Below are 21,083 nucleotides of genomic sequence, written 5' to 3'. Positions count from 1 at the left end.
TGATCGAACTCAATTATAATCTCTTTTGATCGTCTTGGTCGATACAATTTTTGTCCTGGCCGATGCATTTATGGTCATCGTCCTGGCCGATACACTGGATCGTCCTGGACCATCCACATGTCGGCACGTTTAAATCCTTAAAATCGGCCCCGGACGATCCATTATTGGACAATCGTCCTGGCCGATCCACTGTTCATCATGGACGATACACGTGGCACAGATTTAAAACATTTTAACTTCGGCCGATATGATCAATTATTGTGTATCGTCCTGGACGATACACCTAATCGGCCCGGATGATCTTCTTTTTCAACGGTCGTCTGGCTTGACTCCTCAGGACGATCGCCTATCTCTAATCGGCCTGGCCTATATCTGATCGGCTCGGCCGATCGGACCGCCTTTTTGACCAATCGGCCTGTACGCAATTATTGTACCATATCATCCTCGATGATTCTGCAATCGGCCTGGACGATATGGCCATTTCTTTAAATTTAGACCATTACAGCCATTGTTTTTACCTCAACCTTCTTCTTCTCTTGTGTTTTCTTACTTCTCTCTTTCTATGGCTGGTGGGAAGCGAATCCGATAAACTTCTAGGAGTTCTTCGAGGGCTAGGATTGACCCTCGTTTTCAGAGAGGCAGAAGATGAAGCTGCTTACCATTGATATAAAGAATGTGGGATAATTGTCTCCAGAGTCATCAATCCTGTCCACCTTTCGTATCCGGTAATGAATCTCTTTGCTCACACTTCTCTTTGTTTCATTCTTTCTCTCGCTGTCCCCTTTCATTCTGAGCTTCTTCATGAATTCTTCGCAAATCTTCGCATAAATCCTACTTTCACAGCCCTGACCTCCTATGTGAATCGACGCCCGGTCGAAATCACATATTAGGACTGTGTTGAACTATTGCAACTATCCACCACCTGGGATAAGCTGAATATAATCGTCTCAGATCATGACTTTGACTGGTCCACGGCAAATCATTTTCTTCGCCAGACCAATGCACCTTTTCATGTTAGAGAGATTAGCTCTTTAGTCAAAGATGCTAGGACAATTCAGCATGTCCTTCGAACCTCCATTATTCCAAAAACTGGGGATCGAATCCACATCACTCATCTACTTTCTCTGACTACTTTTTACATCATGGCTCACAGAGAATTTAATACTGCTGACTTAATTTTTTGGTACATTGATCATTTAACCACAATCTGCGATCCAGGTCATAAGAGGAAACCCAATATGGCTTTTGGACACCTCATAGCCTATGTCCTTAAAACCAAATATCAACTTCAATATCCTGCTCCTCCCAACCTCCCAACTCTCTTCTACTCAAACAGTTCCTTCAGTACCCGTTTTGATAGCTACATTACTCACCAGCAACAGCAGCATGACCAGGACATCGCCTGGTTCAATGCTCAGTTTACTATACTAGTTGGCTACTTTCAGTAGCCACCTCCACCACCTCCATCTGATGATTATGATCCCTCATTTTTCTAGTTTTTATTTTTTGTTTTCTGTTTTCTGTAGTTTGTCTTGTAGTTTGTTTTAGTTTATGTTGTGTTTTTTTCCTTTTTCTTTATGTGTGTCTAGAACCCTCTTTTTGTGATGATAAAAGGGGGAGTAGGATGTGATAGGAAAAATTGATGCTTGTAACTTTGAAATTTTAATGAACTGCTATTTTTACTGATTTTTTCCTACTTGTGTTTCCTATCATCAAAAAGGTGGAGATTGTTACAAATCTATTTTTGGATCATGATTTTGATGATAGCAAACAAATCTTGCCTTTTTCTCTATTGACTTTTCAGGACCCAAAGATCAGACGAAAATCCGAGCTAGCTCAAGATAGGGTAGATTAGGGTTGAGTCAGTCTGTAATTTTATTTTTCTCCTCTTGAGTCAATTGTAATCTTTGGTGTGACTAATGTAAAGTAACCATACACACACATACTTGAGAGACTTAGAATTTCTATTTTTACTCAAATCGGTCAGGACGATCTGGCTTAAAATAGAAAATCTAATCAGAGGTTCTTAATTAAGGCAGTCGTCATTAGCAAACCAGCCTGGATGATATGTGTATCGGCCAAGATGATAGGATCAAAACAGAAAGAAAGTACCGCCATAAACAATTAAGGTATTATGTATTTTTGGAAATCGGCCAAGACGATCTTTGATCGGCCTGGACGATATTCATAATTATGCCTTAATTAATCAGACAAATCAAGGAAGTAATTATGGATGATTGATACGATCACATCGTCCTGGATGATCACAGGATCAGCCATGATGATCTATTCAAAAACCCTTATTTACTTCTGGACGATTAATATTGGCCAGCACAAATTCAGGGTGATGCTCTGGACGATTTTCCTCTGATTTGAACTGATCGTCCTAGACGATCGTGATATCGTCTGGGACAATCAAGCCAATTTTCAATCGTCCAGTTTGCATTCAGAGCGATGCCCTGGCCGATCTCATGGGATTTGTACTGATCGGCCAGGGCGATGTCAATATCGTCCTGGACGATATAGTCGACAACTTGCAATTAATAAGCTCCTTTGAAGATCTTCTATTTAAGAGCTCTTGTTCAACATTTTTGAACATCCTTGACTGCTGTCTTGACCTAAGAAACTCTAAAGGAGAGAGAGGGAGGGAGAGAGAGAGAGAGAGAGGATCTTGTGAGGGGGAGCTTGTGAGGGGATTCACAAGGGTTGCTCCAAGCATTGTTCCACTTCTTCTTCCTTAGAGTCTCTTGTTCTTGGAAGGGTTGGGAGAGGTAAGTTCCAGCAAGTGATCGAGGTTCTCTGCTTGCTTCAGGAGGAAGCAAAAGGAGGAAGGTTCTCTGCCTTGCCAGGTGTGGCAAAAATAGGTGTTTGTAAAGGCTTCTCCACCTAGCTGTGGGGGCTAAAGGAGAGTCATGATTGTAGTGCAATACTTGGAGGGCGCCTTCGGAGAGTGGACGTAGGTCGAGTTGACCGAACCACTATAAACCATTGTGTTCTTATTTTTACTGCTTCCGCATTTATTTTCTTCCGCATTTTTTTTTGTGGTGATTTGGTTTGTATTCGTGTTTTGCCTAAAAATTTTTAAATACCAATTCACCCCCCCTCTTGGTTAGCCTTGGGCCGATTCTATAGGGCTTAACATCCTTAACGAACTTTCACATTTTCCGTTTGAACAAGCCGAAATCAGTTAGTATTTACTATTTGGAATCAAAACTTAACCGTAATTCATTTTCATTAAACTTCATTTCTTTGTTGGTTCCGCAATCCTTTTCTATCTGCTTACTCGTTAAGAAATCACAGTTTTAGAAGCCAAATGTCCAAATTAACCCAGGAACGTTCGGGACCGTCGCCTTCTTCAGCATCTCGCACGAGAAATAACCTTCCACACACCGAATCACGTGTCCGACGTTGTCCCGCCGCCGCCTCCGACAGCCCTAAGCTTCTGCGACCGTGAAGTCTGAGATAAAAAGCGGTGATACAGGGGGAGAGAAGGAGAGCGAGAAAAGAGGAAGGAGAATATGTGAGAATCAGACAAGAGCAATCGCCACCCATCCTCCCTTCCGCCGCCACCGTGATCTCCGCCACCACCCTTTTCCTGCTCCGATCATCTCTATTTCTGCTTCTCTCTCATCCCCCAACTCTTCCTATTCCCCTTCTTTGAGCGTCTACAAGAAGTTATTTAAACAGATATAAAAAAACATTAAAAATCTATATGTTTTCACTTTTCAGTTTGGATATTATTTTTATTTTAATATAAAATTTTTTGAATTAATAAATTTTAAGTTAATAATGTAAATTTTTTATATTATAATTTTATAAGTTAGTAAAAAATTTTAAAAAATTTAGAAAGGCATATATATTAATTTATGTAAACTTTTTTTTGTAAAATAAAAAAAAATTACACAACCTTAAATTTTATATATGGATAATTTAGTCTTTTATAATGAACAAGCTATAATTAAACTCCTAAACAAACAAATTAAATGTACATTCAAGTATTAATAAGTACTTATAAAAATATAATTCAAACAACATATCATGATATTGAAACTCCATTTTATTAAACTTCTTTTTCGCAATATCTTATCCTAAAACTTCTTTTTATTGTAAGCAAAAACTAAACCAAACGAACCCTTACCCACCATAACCGCACGCGGCACGCACCGTCCACCTGATCCGGAGTGCGGAGTTCGTTCGACCATCGAGATCCGCGCTTCATTCCAAGGCGGTGAGAAGCACAGAACCAGGAAGGTCGCCTTTTGATTCCCTGCTGTCGAGAGAACGGACCGAGGATAGCAATGGAGGACAAGAATCTGCCGCCAGACTCGGCCGCGAGTATGGGCATGGAGGTGAGCGAAGACTCCTCAGGCATGTCGCGCGAGGACTGTATGAATCGAATAACGAAAAGTCTTAAAGGTTTTCAGTGCTGCTATTCTCTCTTTTCTCTTTTTAATTAGTTTTGACTGAACGTCGTCAATCGATTCCAATTAACATTTTAACCGATTTTGATTTCAAGGGATCATTTACAGATCCCACGGTGAGGTTTTTGCGAGACCAGATGGAGAAGGCAGGATGCCCTGTGTGGGTGAGGCTCCTCATGGCAGCCAACTGCAAGAATCAAGGCCTTGCAGGAGGCTACTCGAGTAGAAATGGGGTAATCATTAATCTATACTTCAGAGTTTGTGCAGCTGCAACTTTTTGTAAGAGTGATTGTAAAATTGTTGTTGGAAAATAACTTTTTGAAAATTGATGGTGTATTAAATTTCCCTTTTTTTTTGAAAAGTAAGATTACAATTTATGTGTAGATATATGCTTAAGCAAATATAGTTGTAAAAAGCAGCTTCTCGCCACATAAATTTTTAGAAAGTAACAACCAATTGATTTAATGTTTTTTTGTGGAAAATACAATGAATCTATTACAAATATTGATTGAACTCAAAGCAGAGAAAGGGAGATTAGGATAATTTTATTTAATGTTTTAGCTTTATAGTGGACTAATAGGGGATCTATCAGATAATCTAAATAGATTTTATTGGAATAGAGTTTTGGCCAAGCATAAAGGTTTAGTTCATGCACATATTTGATTAATGATCATCTATTTATAAGTGAGGGTTAAGATAACTGTGCAGGATGATCTACATTATAAAACTAAATGAAAAGTAGATAATTCAACTTTTTATAGCTTGCTTTATAATGGGAAAGTCTGCCTCATAATTGTACCTTAAGCGAGAACTTTGAGAGAATTTTGAATTGAGGATGAGCACCCATGATGATTTCTCCTAGTGGGAACCCCTAATTGATAGGCAATGAAAAGTGTTATAGTTTTGTGGGTGAATGGCTTTGATGAGTTGGTGAGGCTGCACGGGTCCTTTAGGCTAATTCAGTGTTCAAGTTTTGCGGACCGAATAGGGCTGTATCTAGGGCAACTTGGCACCTTTTAGCTCTGGATTGCTTAAGGCTTTGGGCAAGCTCAACTTGACAAAGATTGAGTGCTTGGCTGTCCAAATTGATTCATATCCAATGACTTGTTGATCCTAGTTTAGATTCACACGATGATTCACTCAACTTGACCCAAATGAATTATCATGATGATGGATGATTGATCTGCATTCTTGAATTAGAGTAGGTAATTTCACTCCTTATATGGCATTCCTACTGTGTTGGTTCATTTTGTGCGTGCATGATTCTAAGGCTGGAGATTTGTGGATTTCTAGTCTGAGAATTGAGTTATTGTCTCTTCAAGGCTTATAAACTTTAATAGTAAGGTGAGTTTTTTATTATGTCGATTTCTATTAGTATGTGATGCCGTCATTGTTTATAACTGAAGTGACAGCATGTTATAGTTTTGGATGTGTATGGGAGCTGCATGCTTGCTTCAAAAGACAAATTCTTGTGTATGCTATGGTTTATTTTTATACAAGCATGGCAAGGCTTTTGTTTGAAGGAGTGTACCTTTAGTTGTTAGTGAAGTGGTCTTCAGTGCCTGGAATATAACTAAACTATAAACGGTCTTGGAGACTATGGCTGCCAGCCTTGAAAGTCTATATTTATGTTAAATGCTCATATCTATTAGAAAGAATCAATTTGCCTTCCTACTTGCACGGCTTGCAACAATTCATTTTGATCTTCTCCTTTCTGTTTCTTTTTCTTGTGCCATACACGAATTCTATCTTGTATGCATTCTCACGGTATATCATGTTTTGGATTTTAACTTTAGTTTCAAGCATAACGGACTTGGATGCAATACCAATTGTTTTCAACACCATCATGCCTTGGGAGATGAAATCATAAAGTCTAACAGCAAAATTAGAATTGACAAGATATGCTGGAAAAACTAAAATGACTCAAGTTTGTTACTTATGTTTTCTCAATACGTTTGGAGTGCTGTTACAAATGATTACCTTCACAAATCCGTTTTTTAACAGTCTATGATATCTGTCCATGTGATAATCTGGTTCGGTTGGTATGGACAGTACACTTTCTTGATATATCTTTGTAAACTAGTTCGTTCTTTAAGTTCAATTTAGAAGCCGCCTCTTTCTTTACTTCTCCAATAAAATTTGACCTGTATTCTGTTTGATTTTTTTATGTTTTCCCACAAAATATCGTCATTGCAGTGGCATCAAAACCTGCGAAGTATAAAACTCAGATTTTATTATCAGAGGATAATAATTACCAATAACTCAGCAAAGGGGGCATTACCTATGCCTTGAGTAAGACAAGATTTCGGCACATTCCAAGTAGAACCAGTCAGGAGCTTATCTTCTATATGCCCAGTCGGGGCAATTGCCCCCCCTCAAAAAATAAAAAATAAAAATTATTATATGATTATTTAGGCAATTTGTCCATCTCCATCTATTTTTTAGTCTTTATTACAAGGATTTTTAGGCAATTGCTCCCACCCTAAAAATTTTAAAATGCTATAATCTTTAGACAATTTACCCAACATAATTAAACAAATTGTGTAGAGATGTTATTATTAGGGAACTAAAATTATCCTAACAACCAAAACTTGTAAAAAAAAAAAAGCCAAAAATATCCTTACAACCAAAAATCAAAAGAGAAATATTCTTCCAAAGAAAATAAATAAAGAAAATAAAAAAATATCCTTACAATCAAAACTTGTTCCGGGGGCGCTGTCCCCGGAAACCCCCTGATCGGGCAGGTCGAACCCCGCAAGGGGGCGCTGCCCCCTTGATCCCCCTACATATTTGCGAAGCGTACAACGATCAAAAATATGAACAAATAGGTGTCAAGGGGCAGAGCCCCTAGAACAAATTTTTGCTGTTAAGTTATTTATGAAAAAAAATCTCTACAATTTTACTTATAAAATTTCCCCCCTGAAAATTAAAGCTGGTTCCTCCGCCCTTGGAACTAGTATCTCCGCTCTTAATGTAAAGAGATTACGTGCATATCCATCTAACATGCTTATCGTATCCTACCACATCCTATAGATATTCTAAAAGTATTCCTTAGCAGTTACTTGCAAGAATTAACAAAGGGATGGATTTCAATTGGATATTCAGGTTTTAGGAAAAATGTGTTTCGCAAAGAAAATAATGTTATTTTTATAAGAATCGCCAACAAAATAATTTTGCTTCTTTGATGGTTTTGATTATATAGCATTTTGAATTATATTTTTTACACTTACTGGTCAATTGTAGACAGTTTTGTTGCAAATATAGATTCAAGAATTATAATTTGATGATAACAAACATTCTTGGCATTCCTGTTTCTTTACTATTGTTACTATTGCACATTTATTTTTGCTGCCCGGTCTACTAACTTTTTCAGGTCCACAAGGTCAATTGCAATTCAAGCCAGCTCAATATTGGGTAGATTAGGACTGAGTCAGTCTGTAACTTTAATTCCAGTGACTTTTACACCTTTTTGAGTCAGATGTAATAAGGTGAATCCTGATGCTAAATAATCTTGCACACACACATTCAGGGGGAGAAATTTGTATGTTTAAGAGGTTTTCTATTTTTCATCATGTCATATGGGGTGATCAAAAATCGTCCTGGATGATCAGTTAAAAATAGAAACCCTAATTAGGGCATCTGTGTCAAGCCAGTCAAATTAAGCAAATCGCCCTGGACGATAAGCTCAAATTAGAAAGACTCAACTGTTAAACTCTTTTAGATATGATATTATTTTTAGAAATCGTACAGGACGATACCTTATCGTCTTGGACGATTCATTACAATCATGCATAAATTAGTCAAAGATTAAGGAAAGTAATTAATGTTAGATTGCTCGATGATATCGTCTTGGACGATCGTAGGATTGTCCTGGACGATAAGTTTGAAAAATCTTAATCTTCTCCCGAATCAATTGGACGTCTATAATTATGTGCTGGACGATTAGTTATAATTCTTCATCATCCAGATGTTTCTGCTGGACGACCAGAACTATGTGTTGGACGATAATCAATGATTTTGAACTAATCGTATAGGACGATCCAAACATCTTCCTGGACGATACATTATTTTTCTTCATCGTCCAACATTGATATCCTGGATGTTCAGAACTATGTACTGGACGATATGTATGATTTTGACCTAATCGTATAGGATGATGTACCCATCGTCCTGGACGATCATAACAAACAATGTGTTCTAATCATCTAGCACATCCATATCGTCTTGGTTGGAAGGGCTGAAATACACTGATCGTCCAGGACGATCGACACGATCTGTCGATCGTCCTGGACGATCTTTGACGGTAAGTTGCTAATTAGTACAATTTGTAATGCCCTCTTTATAAGATCTCTTGATAATTATTGAGAGTATCATTTGCTGTTGTCCTGTCCTGAGAGAGCATAGAGAAGGAGAGGGAGAGCTTGGGAGAGAGAGAATCTTGTAAGGGAGAGTTTGTGAGGTGTTTCACAAAGGTTCCTCCAAGCAAAGATTTGAGTCGTATTCTCCATTTGTCGTCCTTGGCTCCTTGTTGGCTCTAGGGAGGTCTTCATCAGTATTAGATCAAGATTATTTGTCTGCTTCAGGAGGAAGCAAAAGGAGTTTAGGTTATCTGCCTCACCGGAGTCGGTGAAAAGGAGTTTGTAAAGGCTTCTCCTCCTTGCTGTGAGAGCAAAAGGAGAGTCACTGAGTTTTAGTGTAATATTTGGGGGAGAGGCTTCGGGGAGTGGACGTAGGCCAAGTTGACCGAACCACTATAAAATCTGGTGTATTATTTATGTGTTATTCCTAAACTTTATTTTTTCGCATATTAATTTTTGTGATTGATTGTTTTTGTTTTAAAATATTCAAAAAAAGTTTGATTGTTTTTTAGGAATTTTTTAAAACTACCAATTCACCCCGCTCTTGGTTAGCCTCGGGCTAGTTCATAAGAGCTTACCAACCTTAACGAACTTTCAAGTTTTTCAGGAATGCTAATTTATTTGTCTAGATCTCATTAGCTTAGGTTCATAATCACTCTATGAAAGTTTACAACACACCTAACAGGGGAGGTGAATTGGTTTGTATTTTAAAATTGTAATTATTTAGCTGAAGTTTTAAAAACTAATTTTTCAAAATCAACTTTGTGCTTGCTAGACATTTGCAAGAGGATGCACCCTGGTGTAAGCTTGTTGTTGATGATATTCTTGTTATTGATAAGACAAGGGAAGGAGTTGAAGGAAAACATGAATCATGGAGTCCAACTTTAGAGTATAAAGGCTTTCGTTTGAGTTGATCATATAAATTGAATACATGGAGTGTAGTTTTAGCAGTAATAGATCGAGTGGAGGATTTTTGACTTTGGACAATCAAGTCATTAGTAAGAGTAAACTTTTAGATATCTTGCGTCTATTATTTAAAGTGATGATAAAATAGATAGGGATATTATTATAGAATTCTAATTGAATAGTTGAAATGGAGGAATGCATCGATTTTGTGATAGAAAAATAGCCCTCAAACTTAAGGGTATAAGTTGGTGGTGAGACCTACAATGCTTTATGACACAATATTTTGGCCATTGAAAGAGAATTATAAAATTAAGTGTTGCAGAGATGAGAATGCTCAGGTGGATAAGTGGCTTAACTATTAGAGAAATAATGCAAAACGAGTATATATGTGAAAAGGTTGGAGTAGCTCTAGTGGCAGATAAGATTAGAGAGAGTTGCCTTAGATGGCTTGGACACATAAAAAGTCGGCCTTCCGAGTTCTCCACAACCTTTACAGTTAGACTCAAGAAGCTCCTCTATCAAGAGCATCAAACTCTCAAACCAGAGAAAAAGAAAGATATGATTTTAGAATTAACCAACATGAAACCTCACATAAGTTCTCCATGAAATCTCTCAAGAAAACTCCTCGCAAGTCTCTCGAACCTCTCAAAAAGTCTCTTGCAAATCTGTGAAAACTCTCTCTTTCTGGACTTTCGTAGAGAAATAGAATAGTATTTACAAGGTGGCTTGATTAGAAACTCTAAAGAAAGATTATTTAAGATTTTTGGACTAATCATATAATCTTATCAAAATATCGAACAACAGGATTAGTACAATCAACCTGAAACTCAAAAAACTCTTCTATATTTAATTTGACTATGTTAAAGATCGCATAGTACAATTAATATAATTTCCATCTCCAGGAAATTAAGTTGGTTTGTACTATATGGATCATATCTTTTTTTTTTTGGGTACATTTAGGCCATTTAAGGAAAATACACACACACAACGCATACACAAAGACTCGAACCCAAGACCTCTTAGTTGGAATCATAAGCTCTCAACAAACAAGCCAAGGTGAGCTGTGTTATGGATCATATCAGTATACTCCATATTTGCTCGAACTATATGCTATGGTTTGTGTAATATTTTTTTTATTGTTTTATTGGATTCTTAGATTTTAATTAGATAAATCTTAGAGATGATCGTATAGTACGATATAGATTGTATAGTACATATGTTCAAATTTAAATTTATCTATTTAAGAAAATAATAGTCAATTGCTTGTTCGATCCTGATTATAGCTAATTGTATGGTCCGACTTGAGTCTTACATTACGATTAGTTTTTCAAATTTAATTTATATTTTTGCTAATTAACACACCTTATTTTTTTCTTCTTTTCAAGATTACCAAAATATCATGCTTATGATACAGTACGATCTACAATAAATCAATTGTTTTAATTAATTCTAAATTTTTCTTATTTTTTACATTTTTTCTCTTGTGTGTGCGCTTAGTTGTTTCATAAACTATATTCCCCGCACAATATAAGAAGACTCAAAAAATCAAATAATATAATTTTAATATATTTTAACGATCTTTTTTAAATGGTTTTTCTTATTTAGTTCTGGTTGAAATTGCTTATGTAATTGCCGTCTAACATCTGTGTCCAGTTTGGCTTTCACTTTTTTATTTTCTTGAAATATTAGGTTAAAACAAAATGACATGCACACAAAAATTAATTAGCTCAATATCATAACCAACAATATTTGTAATCATCAAAACATTAGTAATCTTACTAAGCTCATGAGGTCCAATAATCCCCCCTTTTTAATGATGAAAAATATTTTTGGTTGTCTTTTTATAAATTTTCAACGTTTAAAAATCCTAAATTATTTTTTTAAAGGCATGATTCTTCCCCTTAATGTATACAACAACTACAACAATTTCAAGCCTTTATCCCACTGCATGAGGTTCTCCCTTCAATTTATTGTCTCTAATAAATATGAAGTCAATTTTTAAATTATAGGGAGACATTAAACATCTAATTTTTATGAGAGAATAATATTTTTTTATTGTTAAATAAACTAGAATGCATGATTACATAATTCAAATACAATTACATGTGTACAAAATGTACTCGAGTACAAAATGCAAATGCAACTACATCCAAATATTCACTAATATACATACAACAAAAAACATATATTATTCCCTATTTTGACATCTAAAAAATGTGGTTAAAAAAGCATTAAAAAAAACACACAACAAAGTCAATAATCGGATGTTCCCTAGTCCAATGGCGGTGGTGATGGATAAAATAACCCTTTAGAAGTGAAATTGCTTCAGAAACCAAGAGCGATCTTCCGTGTGCTATTGCTGCATCTACTCCCACTAGATATTCTATTGCTAGATATGTTCATCGACTTTTAACTTCAGCTCTGTAAAATGCTTTATCCACTCTGTTGGAGGTTCTGTCATATAGGATAAATAGGAGCGAATTCTCCTTCTTCTACTATATTTCCATTTTTGCCCTAAGCTGGCAGGTGCCTCTCTCCATGAATGATCTATAAACGGAGAGGGAGTGTGGTCTAATAATTGAGGATAGGTAATATTATACTTGAGTTCTAATACGTTAGTAATAATGTGACCAAGTGCTAAATTTTGTTTATAATAGGCTCTAAGATGTCTAATAGTTGTGAGGTTTTCTATATATTTAATCAAAAGATTTGCTATATTGAATTGTGTTTCAGCCACGCTATAATAGACTTTGGAGAGAGGTGGGGTGATTGATTCTATCACTAACTTAAGGAATTATATAGTGTTGAAGCACGTGTTGGATGACATGAGTATTCAACACATGGTTACTGACGAAAGCCTGATGGTTACTAAGAGGTGTGTTCCTAAGAGTCATAATAACGGTGTACTACTTATAATGCAAATCTATGGCTATATCATGAGGTGCGACCTTGGTATGTGATACGTGAGAGTACTCATGTAAATCTAAACTACTAATAGCTACTTGTTTTCTACACACTAAGGATTGCATAGCCATCCTATCCATATTAATACTAAGGTTGACAAAGAATTCAGATAACTTAGACGAATGGTAGGAAATGGTGAGAGATAAAAATTGAATTTTGGTACGAAAACATCATAGATTTGATATGACAATTGCTCTTGTACGATGACTTTCGAGTCAGTGATGGACGCCTCCCTTTGTTTTACGTATGTTGCTTCATCATTACATGTTATGGATCTTTCATCTCTTTGTTGACGGGATGAAGTTTCTACAATGTTCGCTCTTTTGCTTGCAACGAGGGAAGAAAGTGAGAGCGAGCTTAGAATTTGAAGAGCTTACACGACAGAGATCTAGGAGCTTAGTGGAAAGTATGGATGAAAAGGAGAAACTGAGCCCCTATTCATAGATCTTCTCCTCTACAGAACGTACAATATGATATTGATCATCCAATACGACCAGTAATGCGCTAGATTGTCCAAATGGCTTTCTAACTTATATTTTGACTAGATCAATTGTACTGCATGATTTTTAATTTTGTGCGCTTAATCTCTCGTAAATGATTGCTTTTGTAAAAATATCTACTAATTAATTTTTTATATCAACAAATTCATGATATTAAAAATCGCTCGAGGCGTACGCCTTGAGGCTTAAGCCTCCTGGCTTTAGTGAGGCTTAAGCCTCCTGGCTTCAGTGAGGCTTATGGCCTTATAAAATAAGGCATACACCTATATGCATGCCTTAATGTGTTATGAGGTGGCACCTCATTTGGATTAAGTTTTATTTATTTTTTTATTATATACTATTATTATTAAGATATACTTTATTTTATTACATAATCAATTAATTTAGGAGCAGCTTCTACTTCACAATCGTTTAAAATAATACAACAAATTTAGGCTGGAGTTTCAAAAATCAGAAGGTATTATTAGTATAATAGGTTACTTAGTTGTGTTATTAATTTATTGTTTTGATTTATATTATATTTGATGTAATACTAACTGATATAGGTGGTGAGAAAAAATATTATTGTTGAAGAAGTTTTTGAAGGTGATAATGAGACCAACTCATTGATAATTTAATTATTACATAGGAGAACTCTTTTGAAGATTATGAAAGTAATATGAGGCTACCATGGATCCTAATTCTTATTACATATTTAAATTCAAAGTGAATGTTTATTTTGAATATCATTAAAAACTTTCGTGTTATAATAATATTTAGTATTGAGATTTGTGGTTTATATTTTTATGATAATGAATCAAGAAAATTTGTTGAATGTTTATTTTATTTTTATTATTTTTATGAATTATTTGTAAATTTATTAATTTTTATTTATCTGTTTCGAGGCTTATACCTTAATCCGTCTTGAGGCTTACACCTCGTCTCGCTAAGATAAAATGTTTTGATTCTCAATTTTGCCTTTTAAAATATTTAACAAATTGCATATCAACATCACCCTTTGATACATAATTTTTAATAAAGTGATGCCTAACATCAATACACTTTGTTCATGAATATTGAATTAGGTTTTTCGTGATACAAATAACACTAGTAAGTTATAAGGCTTACTAGAAATGGCGTCCATCTATTATTTGGAATCAAGAAGTTATTACTTTAGCTATAAGACTTAGGCAATACAGCTTTTTGTAGCAATATATTCGGGTTCTATATTAGATATAGCTAGTAGACCAGAAAATTACCGAATGTCTAATGACTAATATTTTTTTTGTGCTTTTTCTATCAACCTTAAATTTTGCAAAGTTTGAATTTAAATATTCTACTAAATCAAATGATATGTTATCCTAAAAATACTAAATACATAAACTAGGTGTACCTATGAGATATTAAAAATTTCTTTTTACTGTGATTATATCCTTTGATACATAATTTTTAATACAATTCCGTTGCAAGGTCTTAAGTCCTGGATGATAAAAGTGGAGGTTTGCATTAGGTAGTCGATAACCAACATAAAATTTATAGAATAATCATGACATGAATCTTTTAAAAAATTGTGTTAATGCTTAGACGCCCCCTAGAAGAGATGCGCTGTATGGCCTGAATACAGCGAGAAGTGTGTAAGGGCCGCTGCACTGGCGCCTGCACCAGCGCTCGAATGTGGTGTTAAATAAGCAAGGGTTTCCATACAAGGACCAATGTGGGCAAAGAAACTAGTCCATTAAACTAAAATTATGATCGAAACTTGAAATATAGGTTCCCTTATAGAAAAATTAATGAAATTAATAGAAATTATGATTTATAAAAAGATAAATATTCTATGCATTCAGGAAACTAAATGGGTTGGAGTGAACGCTAAGGAGATTGATAGTTTAAGTTATAAATTATGGTTTTCGGGTAGGAGTCTTACTAGAAGTGGTGTATATGTGATTATATATAAGAGTTTGAAGGATAATATTATAAAAATTAATAAAATTGGAGATATAATTATAGCTTTAAAGATTGTTGTTGATGCAAAGATTGTTAATATTATAAGTGCTTATGCTCCTCAAGTAGAGTTGGATATGTGTTTAAAATTAAAATTTTAGAATGACTTATAATAATTAATACAAAAGATATCTCTTGAAGAAAGAGTTTTATTGGAGGAGATTTAAATGGACATGTTGGTAAAGAGGTAGGTGATTTTAAAAGCATTCATGGTGGCCATGAGTTTGGAATGACAAATGAAGGTGGTAATACCATATTAGATTTTTCTTTAGCTTATGATTTTTAATAGCTAATACCTTATTTAAGAAAAGAGATGAGCATCTTATCATTTATAAAAATGGATATATTAAAACACAGATTGAGAAAACCAATCCCTAGCGAAGTCGTCATAAATCTGTGGGCTCAGATCCCTGGCTTCCCCCTCTGCTTTTTGGGGGTGTTTTAACGTATTAAGTTCCGGGGTAAATTTTGGGAGGAGATGGGTTTGTAGATAAGACATTACCCAGAGATTTCGCCCTCATTTCTTGAGGACTTTATGATCTTAGTTCTGGTTTCCTATAGGCGCAACCCCCTATTGTTTATTATCCCTCCCGATCATGAGAGAGAACTTTCGATTAAGGATAATTATCAATTACGTAAAGTTAAGTGTTATCTAGCATATAGTAGCAACATGGGTTTGAGATTTGAAGATTTGATATTTAAAATGATAATTTCACCATCTTGCACTTAAAGCGGATGGTGGCGGAATGGATGATAGACCCGATCAAGATCCTATGATTTTGTCGTCCTAGGCCATCGTGGTCCTTGGTCTACTTAGTCAGAGGAGGTAGTTGACCCAACCTGACAGAAGGATCCTTATCGGCAGCCATGGGTTGCGTCGTCCAAGGGTACCTTGTAGACGTTGGGGTAGTATTTGTCTAAGGGAAAAAATTTGAATCCACCTTAGCTAACAAGGGCTTTGTGCCCTGTCGATTATATTTTATTAATTCATATCTCAAAAATTTGATGCCACTAAGGAACGTATTGGCTCTGATTATAACCGTAATTTAGTGGTGCCATTTGGCGGCAAAACCACTCGGTTCAGAGGGCCCCGGGTCATAACCGTTTATCATGCGATGCCATTTGATGGCAAAACCGCCGATCAGTGGACACATACCATATCTTTACTAGCATGAGATTATTTGAGAATGAATCATCGTGATATTTTAAACTGTCATTAGCTCTATGTGAGCTGAAGTAAAATTCAATTTGTCCACCCTGGAAATTTATTATAGAGGGTGGATGTATTTTGCTTTAAGTATTGATGGGTAATTTCAATTTTAAACATTTTTGAATTTTTTGGATTTTGGATTTTTGAGCTTTTGTGGGCGTTTTGGAGGTATTGAAATATTTGAAATTGATCCCTTCAGTTGAGATCTACGTTCAACACGACCATCATCGGGGTATATGGGGTCATTACATTCATGGGTTGAACTTTTTTGACTCTGTCGATTTGCCGACAGAGGATCAGGTTTTGTAGGCTCTATGTTTTATTAATAAATTTCTCCGTTCATTGCCCTTGAAAGTCTTATGTGAATGCATAAGACAAATATCCTGGTCGATACCATGACCATATATTTGTTTGATGGTTCGAGCTATGTCGATTCCTATATGCCCGCATGGAAGGATCGGGATCAAACTATGGTTCATTTATTGACCCGCGCATCATTCCTACACGTCACGTGTGTATCTAAAATATGCTCGTGAGGGCCCATGTGGGTTTGTTATATATCCCCTTCTGTGTATCTATGTGCATACATATTATAGTGCATGTGCGGGGGCATTTTTGAAAATATTTAACACTGGTTAGTTGTATGGACAACTATCATTTGAATACAGCGTTCTATTTGGAAGCTCATACACGCCTTATATCTACTTATACACATATTGCGGATCCGATGTCGTTGCGTAGCAGCTTGTGGATTGAGCTGTTTGTTGCTTTGTACAGGTAGACTGTTGTGCACTACTTGTTACTTTCTATAGTTAGTTTGTTGTGCACTAATGAATCTCCTATCATCACTAGTAGATGTTGCTATTTATTGTAGTTTCTTTGCATCCTTATTGTAGACGACATTTAAGTGTATAGAGGGTTTCCTACAGAAGCTCATATGAACTTGCATTTGTCGCATTATTTATGCATTTTACTGTGTTCTTTGGCCCATGCAGTAAATCCGCCACTACTGCAGGTAGGCAAGTAGATGTACTCTTTCACATACTGAAATTGACAACGGCACACTACATTTACTGAAGCATTTTTGCATCTATCCATAGGTGGCATGTGGTGCGTACATCTGTATTTGTAGAGAGTTTGTATGTATAGCAGTTCTTTCACATTTGCTCGCAGATAACAAGTTGAATGTATAATATGCCTCTTTTAGTGGCCTGTGGGTATTTATATTCGCCATAGTCATTTGACATTTTGTTTGTAAATGATATTTTGCGTATACAATGGGCCTTCTATAAGTGCCTGTAGGCATTTGCATTTGCTATGCATCATCTGCTTCTACCTGTAGAGGACCAGTGTATTTGACTTATTTTGAATTATTATCGATGATGTAGATATCAAGAGATTCATCATACACTCTACATATTCTACTTGTGAACATCTCATGTTGCATATTGATTGCTATGGCTTGCAGAGGTTTATTGCATTTGTCTGATAATCGCTCACTACAAGGATGCCTTAATGTCTACTGCAAATTTTTCATCTTTACTCATAGGTGGATGACTTTATGCATGACAAGCCTCTTATAACGGCTTGTAGGAGTCAGCATTTACTGCATGTCTTCTACATCTTATTTGTAGACAGAATATTGGGGGTATAACGAGCTTCCTACAGTAGCTCATAGATACTCGCATTTGTTGTATTCCACTTGCCTTTGCTTGCTGATGATCTGTATATTTGTCTTCATTGGGTGGTTGTTGAGTGTAGGAGCATTACAATATTCTTTGCCTGGTACCAATCACCACCCCAAGCATGTTATTAAGCATATAAGGAATCTTTATAAAGAACCCTTCACTGCCGGTAATGGGTATTTGCATTCACTGTGCAATCCACTAGCAACCTTGCAAGAGGCTACATTCTTTTGATGTTGTTTATGAGGACGCTGCAATTTTCATTACTTTCGGGCTTGAATGCATGTGAGTTGTGTTTACTACAATTCTCCCCGTATTTACTTGTAGTAGTAGGTTACTCATATGGCAAGTATCCTACAACTACTCGCAAGTGCTTACACTCGTCACAGGTAGATCACCTTTTTTTTGCAAGTAGCATGTCACGTGAGTATTTATGTGTGCAGGGGGTTCATATACTTGTAGTATATCCCCTATCGTCATTGTATGCTGATTGATGTACTCACTTGCACATCAATTTATATATGCATGAATCCACGGGTTATCGCTTATGAAAGATATGCATGAATCCTTGTTTGTTTATCTGCATTTAAATCTCTTTTTTGTTATTGTATCTTCTTGGAGTTTATTGTTGTTGGTGGTAGGGACGCCATCACATTCCTTCATGTTCAATCACTTTGCAAATTTTGAGTTATATTTGCTTGCATGAAGTTATTTGAATGCAATCACTTTATGCAGATTCTGTTGAAGTCCACAAGTCGAACTCATTTTGAGTTGTATTTGCTTGAAGTCTTGTCTACAAGTCTTATGTTTATTTAGAAGCTCCTTATCCACCATAATCTCCACTCTCATAGAAGTTATCACCTTAATTTGGACATTTAAGTATGATTCCTTTCTCATGATTTAGGTGTCACGACCCGGCCCGGCTAGCCCGATAATAACGGGGCGGGAACAGTCGGTTGTATGGATAACACATATAAAATATAAACAATTTCATTTAAAACTTTAATGTCAGTACATAAACATCATCCAATTATATGAAAGAATCACTAATGACATCAAATTGAAGTGTTCCAAACTGTTTCTTCTCACACAACTACTAAAGCATAAAACCACAATTACATAAACTCCAATAACTGTTTATATATAGGTACAATACTACTGAACTCAAACTTAACTCAAACTTAACAGAAAACATCGAAAGAACCTTTCTTCCTGAGGTCCTCTACGACGATATGTGTACGGTCGTCATGCAGCCATCACTTCTTAACAGTTTCTCCTGAAAAATATTTCCAAACGTAGGATGAGCTTACTAGCTCAGCAGGCAGTTCATGCTTTAAATAAAAATTTACATAAAACCAAAATAACACAGTTTTTTGTATGAAAACATGAAAGGATTATCAAATTTGCATAATTTCGTATCAGTACATATAAGAAACATTTTTCATAACTTTTTCCTCAAAGTAATACCTTTCATTTACCTTTTCCTTAAACATAAATTTTCATAATTTAAAGAAAACATATAGGAACCATATTATGCATAATGTCTTTAATAACACCCATTTCGGATGTGCCCATAATTTTGTACTGATCAGGTACACAGTCAAATTTTGGCTATTTTCTTTACCATTGGCTCTATGAGCCTCTTTTATCATTGGGCACTCCGCATCAGCATGCACATTCTTTTAATATACATTCTTTCATTCATATGCGTATTGAAAAACAAGTGTGAAAATCATGTTTAAAGCATAAAAACATTTATTCTAAACATAAAAAATGAAAGCTTCTAAATTACAAGAAATAAAATACTTGAATATACATATTGCCAAAAATGAAAATTCATAATTCGTGTAACATGAAACTTTTCAACCATTTGCATTGAATAATAGGACGAAACAAAATTATGAAATTTCCCCTTAACAATTCTCTACGACACTTAATGAATTTTTAATTAAATAAACTTTAATTTTCGGATTTAATTAAATCTTAATTTTTTTTGGAAAATCACAAATCTTCAATTTCATCAAAATATTGCTCCAAAATTAATCCTTAACATATAATTATAATTATATTATAATTTTCGGATTAAATTAATTATGTAAATTATAAAAACAAAATTTTTATAAAAAATTCAAATTCATGCTTTAAAAACATTTCTAATGTCCTTGAGAATAATTTTTGTAAAAACATCTTTAAGGAATTAAAGTTTTTGTGAAAATCTTAACTTTTCGATTTTCAAAATTTTCCCCCAAAATCATTGATTCTACCGCTAAAATGCTTTTCTAATCATTACTTAATAATTTCTCAAAGAGATTTTGGAAGAAAATGAGAATTTGGAAAAATCCTAGAAATTTAATCTCAAATAACTTGAGATTTAGAAAGATTTGATTTAAAATAATCGTACCTTAAGACTCCTTTCGTCGTCCTCTTCGATTTGGACTAATTTTCTCGCTTGAAGAAAGCCGCCGGAGAGCCCGTCGCCAAGCCTTAGCCGCTGTCCGTCCGCCCCTTTGTCCGCTTGGTTCGGGTGTCGTGTGAAAGAATGAGAGGGGGAGGGGTTTGGTGAGTGTAATAAGATGGGTTAATGCCTAAAGACCATTATGCCCTCAAGTGGATTTGTCTTTTTATTCGCATCGGGATAAAATTGGTATTATCAAATTAACTAAAAGTTCTATACATCAAAACGATTAGAATTTTACGTAGAAATTTATAAAATTATTTCCATCAAATTCCGTTAATTTTGAAAATTTCACTTAAGTCTCGCCGCGACGCGTCGAAAAGCGTGCGACAACCTATGAATGTTGTTTTCGGGTTTTACATCAGGTTTAAACTCAGATTGTCTGTTCAAATTGTTTAAGCCATGTCCATTTAGTGTTCGAGTCAAGTTCAAGTTTGAGCTCAAATCTTATTATTTTATTCAAATTTAATTTTGAATTATTGATCACTTGATTTAGAAATGAGTTCCCTACTGTCTTTTAAAGTTCAAGTCTTCTATAGTCTTGTTCAGTTCAAGCTTTTATTGATCAAATTTGATTTAATTATTTTTCTCATTTATTCAAGTT

At 35.3% G+C, this 21,083-nt stretch overlaps 1 protein-coding gene across 5 annotated transcripts in view; it reads left to right on the top strand.

Annotated features, from left to right (window-relative positions):
• The first annotated feature begins 4,115 nt into the window (after positions 1-4,115).
• LOC110093758 (mitochondrial inner membrane protease ATP23-like) overlaps positions 4,116-21,083 on the top strand; it is a 31,640-nt gene continuing 14,672 nt past the window's right edge. For 4 of the 5 annotated variants that reach the window (XM_028700158.1, XM_020818759.2, XM_020818743.2 and 1 more), the window contains exons 1-2: positions 4,116-4,416; positions 4,530-4,654. In XM_028700158.1, the coding sequence (XP_028555991.1) occupies positions 4,299-4,416; positions 4,530-4,654 (243 nt within the window). In that variant the 5' untranslated portion in view covers positions 4,116-4,298. The remainder of the gene's footprint in view (positions 4,417-4,529; positions 4,655-21,083) is intronic. The other variant, XR_002302747.2, reaches the window with a different exon arrangement.

Source organism: Dendrobium catenatum, unplaced genomic scaffold, assembly GCF_001605985.2.
Source record: "Dendrobium catenatum unplaced genomic scaffold, ASM160598v2 fragScaff_scaffold_1467, whole genome shotgun sequence".
In the NCBI taxonomy this organism is placed as follows: Eukaryota; Viridiplantae; Streptophyta; class Magnoliopsida; order Asparagales; family Orchidaceae; genus Dendrobium; species Dendrobium catenatum.
This window is presented reverse-complemented; position numbering and strand designations above follow the sequence as displayed.